At 33.1% G+C, this 5,904-nt stretch overlaps 1 protein-coding gene across 1 annotated transcript; it reads left to right on the top strand.

The window, feature by feature from the left end:
• Positions 1 to 4,156: 4,156 nt before the first annotated feature.
• Positions 4,157 to 4,873, top strand: LOC115230917 (tetratricopeptide repeat protein 1-like). Its single transcript, XM_036499859.1, has 2 exons — positions 4,157 to 4,264; positions 4,493 to 4,873. Exons 1-2 carry the CDS (start codon positions 4,157 to 4,159, stop codon positions 4,871 to 4,873), a joined length of 489 nt encoding a protein of 162 aa, XP_036355752.1.
• The last annotated feature ends 1,031 nt before the right edge of the window (positions 4,874 to 5,904 follow it).

The raw sequence follows: 5,904 nt of genomic DNA, 5'->3' as shown, positions 1-5,904 counted from the left end.
AGGATCTGATCAAGCAGAACTCCATATTGGCGGCTAATGTCGCGGCAAAATCGATCGGCCGTCTAGTACGATCTGTTGTGGGCTCGTGGAAAGTTTACCGAGCGGGGATGAGCTCCCTGGTGGCGTTTATCGGGATCGCATGACTATTTGTCCGGTTACTATTGCGGTCTTTGTGTTTAAACAAATAAATATAGCCAAATTTAAAATTTTATGTTATTTTACCGATTTATGTTATTTTACCGTTTCTTTAAGTTTTAATGAAAATTGAAAGAAAATGATTATTGATACCCAAACAAAACACATCTCTTCAAAATTTTATAAAAACAAATAAAAGAATAATTTTTTGAATTTAAGATTGTTCTAACTCAAATTGCAAATATGTCCTAATTGATAAGAGAGGAAACAAATTTGTTGCAAAATTTTAATTATGTTGATAAAAGTTTTGAAATTACAAATCTAGCCGAGGTGAAAAAACCAAAATGAGGTCATCCGATGAGTCATCAATTACGAGTGAAGATACAGAAACTCATCATTATTGATTTTAACAACCACTCGTATTATTTGTTTAGAAATTTCGAATCCCATTTGTTTTACTACGCTTTCGGGATTAACAATTTCATTGTCATAATAAATCTTATTGATTCCACAGTTTATATTCTTTAAATCGTGATTACTCAGTAGTGGAGTTATGCAGGATTCAATTCTTGTTCGAACCTCTCCACCTTTCAGTAATTTATACGTAATAAAGCCTCCAATTTTCATTAATAACACCAATCATCGTAACAAGGAGCGACATTCATTTGTCAGTACGTATTCCAATCCGAATTCAACTACTCAAACAAAATACAGTCAAAATAATTTCATTAACAACATTCCAAATACAACATCAGAGAAAACAAATAATATAAACCCAGTTCGAAATAAGTCAAAGAAAAACGATTTTATTGACACCTGTCATGCAGTTGGCGCACTTTCAAACCCTTGTGATGAGACGAAGATCCGTGCTTTGCAGTTTCTTCTGAATGCTACAAATCAAAAACAACGTTTCTTTTCTAGAATACGGTATTTATTTTTTCAAGTTTGTTCAGATTGTTTGGGGGGATTCAAAAACTATGCCATCTTCTACGTCATGAAAATTTAGCCATCCTGTCTCCCTTGCTTAAAATCCTAGATAACATGACTATCAGAAGAGACGAAGAAGGTGAAAAAACCTGCGTAAAAAAAACTTGTAAGTGAATTAGAAAATTGTAATGGAATCAATTACTATTCTGAGCAAATTGATTTACTCTGAAAATGACAATTTTGAAATTGAGTTACAAGCCGCAATCATTTTAAAAAACATATCTCAGCATCAGGCAAGATCATATCTAACAAATAGTGGACTCACATATCAATATTCGAGGCTATAATCGCTCTCTTGGAAAAGGTTGTACAAAATTTTGCTAACAATTTCTCCGACCCTAAAAAGAGAAAATTATGTTTAACTATTAACAAACCTCCTTTAAATCAAGTTCACTACTTACTGGAATGCCTTTTGTATCTAAACCGACTCTAACGTTATCTAGAAATTGTTTGGAAGATGAATTGTGTCAATTCGCTCTATCTGAAAGAATTTCTATTTTAATAAACATGTTGGAGGTGATAAAACTTGCAGTTATATTTCGCAACATTAATCAAAGCACAGTGATCCTTATTTATGAAATTTTGAGACTAATGTCTATTTTTATGAAAGTAAAATATCTTTCAGACAAACAGAAAGGCTTATTTTGTTTAATTTAGTTAATTTATAATTATAGTCTTTAAACAAATGGCTAAGAAGAAAAGAAGAAACTACCCAGATAATTCGTTGTAGCAAAGTAATAATGTGACCAGATTTGCAATGTATTGGCTGAATAATGTGCAAGAAACCTTTATTTATGTTCTTATTAAAAGCTCTGAGCCACTATATGTAGAATATATAATCGGAATATTTACTAATCTCATTGTGGGAGATCCAAAAGTAAGCATTCATTAGCATTTCTTAGTTTTCCTCTCAATTCAAAGAGAAGATGAAAGAAAATGATGGATTATTTGCTATTCTTAATTTATTGAGTCTAGATTCTCCAGAAATGATGCTGGATATACTCTCTCTCCTAAGTATTTTGTCTCAGGATCCAGTTATCGGAAGTATTCTTGGTCACCATTAATTTCAAAACGATATGCAGGTTTTCATGGACTCAGGCACGTTACAAGTTTAATGGATAAAATAACAAAATTTGAAAAGTTTGGCAAAAATGAAAAAATTGTTCACCTTTCATTAAATCTTTTCTACTTTATTCTGAAACGGTCGAAAAATTATGAGCCTGAATTGTGTTTTTAAAGTTTCAATATTTATAGATTTTTTATTAAGTTTCGGGGAATACAAGTTTTGATTGAATTCAAAACAAAATATAAACAATATTCAAAGAAGGTGGAAAAGGTAAACATTTTTTGAAAGTTTAGTAGATTCTGAAGTTATTTTTGAGAGATAAAAATATTCAAAACAACTTAAATGGCTTTAAAATCAATCATTTTATAAATGAAAAGTATTTTTATGACGTATTTTATATTGATAGTATATCCAAAGTTGAATCTATTAGTTTGAGGAAATCAATGAAAAATACAGACTTCAAAAAACATTGGCGGTATTCTTCATTCCACAAATATCATTTTAAATGCTTCAATTTTATTTGATAAAATATTTTGTGTTATTTTGCAAGTCAAAAAATAATTTTAAAAGATCTTTCCGTTTGTCGTCGTATAAACACATTTTTTAATTTTTAAAATACTTTTCCTACAATTTCTTATTACAAATTTACAAAATTATTTAAAAAATTCACAATTTACTTATAAGACACGTAGAAAGTCATTTAAAAAATAAAATTCATATGAAAGTACTCTTTTCGAACTCTCAAAGTATCGACTCTGATTGCAAAGAAAAAGACGATCAACCCGAACCAAGTCTGCATAGGCCAGAATAGATGATTAATAAATTAGAGTTTAAGAACGTCTTTAAATTCATTTTTTATTTTCAGATTGATAATTTGAGTGATATATTACTAATTATATAAAATGTTTATCCGAACGGACATTTTAAATAAAATTATAGGAATACTTTAAAATGAGTATTTCAACCAACAAGAAAATCTTAAAAACAAATAAAATTAATATTTGTATTTACAGAAACAACAAACTTTCTAAACAAGCGACATTCCAAAGGTGTGCATTAAGGTGGATCTGGGTTAAACTCTCAGTCGGAACAATTTAAAATAAGGTCATCGGGGGAATAAATATTTTAAAGGTGATTTGACTTTTTGAGGGACGATAAAACATTTATACAATTTTCATTGTCTCAACTGCCGAATTTTTTGAGCGAACGTCGTGGGAAAGTGTGCGTCGGGAACGAGAGTTCAAAATCACGCTTATTGCCCAATGGTGTACCCCAGGGTTCTCCTTTATCCCCGACCCTCTTCAACTTGTTTCTGAATGATCTCCCGGTTCCTATGGAAAATAATGACATACTACTCTCCTATGCCGATGACATAGTTGTCGCATCTAGGGATGTAAATGTCGAATACGCGAAGGAAAGACTACAAAGAATACTGGACGACTTATATGGATGGCTATATGAAAACAGACTACATGCATGTTCCGAAAAGTCAGCAGTCACTCTATTCACCTCGTAGAGGCAAATGGGGGGATCGTGGAAATGGACCACAAACCATTCACCGTACATACAGAAAGTGTGTGGGGTCACGGTCGGAACATTGTGAAAAGATGCCTCGACTGTTGAGAAGTGTCGGAATCACCTGAACGTGTTAGTTAATGGTTAAGACGGTGATTTTGTTTGGCCTAAATAATAATAATTGTCTCAACTGCCCCATTTCCAATGCCAGCTCAACAAAATAATCAAAAACAGAAATTCCTCTCAAAGCCTAACTAACATGTAAGCAATACCAAAGTCGACTATTTCATAACATTAACTTTTTGGGACTTAAGTTATATCCATGTCGAAGCTGAAAGAATTATCTCTTACCCTCCACATGAATCTAATTATAAAATTAGGTTCACAATAAATTTGAAATATAAATTATATAATTTAATAATTTAGTTTTTGTTGTGCACTTGATTTTGACTGATGGATTCTGAAAATGAAATTTCTGAATTTTTTGATGCTGACGAGACTTCTAATTTAGAGGAAATAAATGAAGAAATTAATGTAGAATTATCACCAGAGGAATTAGATGTAAAATTATGAACAACATTCTAGAAACTAAAAAATGATATTCTCAAAGAAAAAAGCATCGGAAATGAATTTTTCCAAAACCAAAAATACATTCAAGCCATAAATAAATATTCAGAAACTTTGAAGTTGTGTCCTTCGGAATATTTTCCTGACATTAAAGCCAATTTATACCACAACACAGCAATCTCGTTAAAATATCTTGTTATTAAACAAAAAATAAATATTTAGTCCCAAGACTCAGAAGCCATCGAAAAATGTACCAATGCCTTGGAATTTGATCCAAATTATATCAAAGCTTATCTTCTGAGGGCAAAACTTTATGAAAAAACCGAAAAATTGGAAGATGCTTTAAAAGACTACAAAAAAGTGTTGGAACTCGACCCAAAAAACCAAGTCGCTCTCAAAGGAAATTTTGAATTGCCCCCTCTGATTGAAACCAGGAACGAGAAATTAAAAACAGAGGCAATGGGTTGGGTTGGTGTATTAATTTTGTTAGCTAAATTAAAAGAATTAGGGAATATGGTTTTAAAACCATTTGGACTGTCGACAGATAACTTTAAATTTGATAAAGATAAAGGAGGCGGGTATTCTGTCAATTTCCAAAAGTGACTATTTTGAATTTTAATTACTGTCTTTATTGAAAAAAACAATCTTTATTAAATTCGTTTCTTAAGAAGCTCAAAATCTTAGCTTGGGGGCTTAAAAAAGAGCTTAAGATACTAAACAACGTATTTTGGCGGTATTTAGAAGGCAAATGTGAAAAAATAACAATTAAATAAGCGTATAGATTTCTATAGTGACTTGAGAGCTTTAAAGTGCCATTTACTGGATTATTTATTTAATTAGAGTACAAACTAAATATTGTTGGGTTGTTGTGGTGTAATTTCTTCCCATTTGTAATTTTGTCACATTCATTGTTGTTTTTCATTGTACTGCCTTATTTTCTGTGTATCTCATTGTATTGTCTTAATTTCTGTGTATCCTATTGTATTCTATTCTAATCTATTCATGGAAAAAGTAGATAATCCCACATGGCTTTCTTGCAAGAAATCGAACAGACGGAAACGTGGAATTAATTGCTCGACCTGTGGGAATTTTTTTCATCTTTCTTGTATTGGTCTTAAGAGGAAGCAGCCATTTCCCCTCCAGACGTGGAATTGCCCTTCGTGCGTAGTTCCTGGATGGTTTCCACCTCCCTTTGTCCTTCCCGTCTCTGATGCAGAGGATTTCCTGCGATATCTGTCCCCTTTGCGACGGTGTAGGTACATCCCCGTTAGGATTCCGAAGGCAGCCAGGTTACTTGCTGCGGAGAGTCTTGCCACCTTGATCGGAAATACCACGAATAGTAACTCCGACGCCCTTCCATGGGCAAAACTATTCCTCTTTCCGTCTACGCTTTGAGCGTCCCGATACAGCAACGAACGGATGGGCCAATCCTTGCTAAAGTTTTGAAAGCGCAGATCCCTGAATTAATGTCCAATTTCGAGTGCGTCCTTTACCCCCCTACCGAAGGCAGGTTCTGGGGCACTTGTACCGTACTTCGTACCAACACAGCTCGGAGTTGGTATCCGAGGAGGCCCCGAGGCCGGGGTCCACGCTCTACGTGAGTTTGTTAACTCTTTCATTGATTCCCAACGAAT

This window comes from Octopus sinensis, unplaced genomic scaffold (genome assembly GCF_006345805.1).
Source record: "Octopus sinensis unplaced genomic scaffold, ASM634580v1 Contig16769, whole genome shotgun sequence".
Lineage (NCBI taxonomy): Eukaryota > Metazoa > Mollusca > Cephalopoda > Octopoda > Octopodidae > Octopus > Octopus sinensis.
Note: the sequence above shows the minus strand (reverse complement) of the source record. Positions and strands in the feature narration are given on the sequence as shown.

What these genes read in the sequence shown, in the direction of transcription:
- LOC115230917 (XM_036499859.1), top strand. Translation starts at nt 4,157, where the DNA reads ATGGATTCTGAAAATGAAATTTCTGAATTTTTTGATGCTGACGAGACT. An exon ending in TATCACCAGAGGAATTAGAT is followed by an intron (nt 4,265 to 4,492) that starts GTAAAATTATGA and finishes ATAAATATTTAG; the next exon opens with TCCCAAGACTCAGAAGCCAT.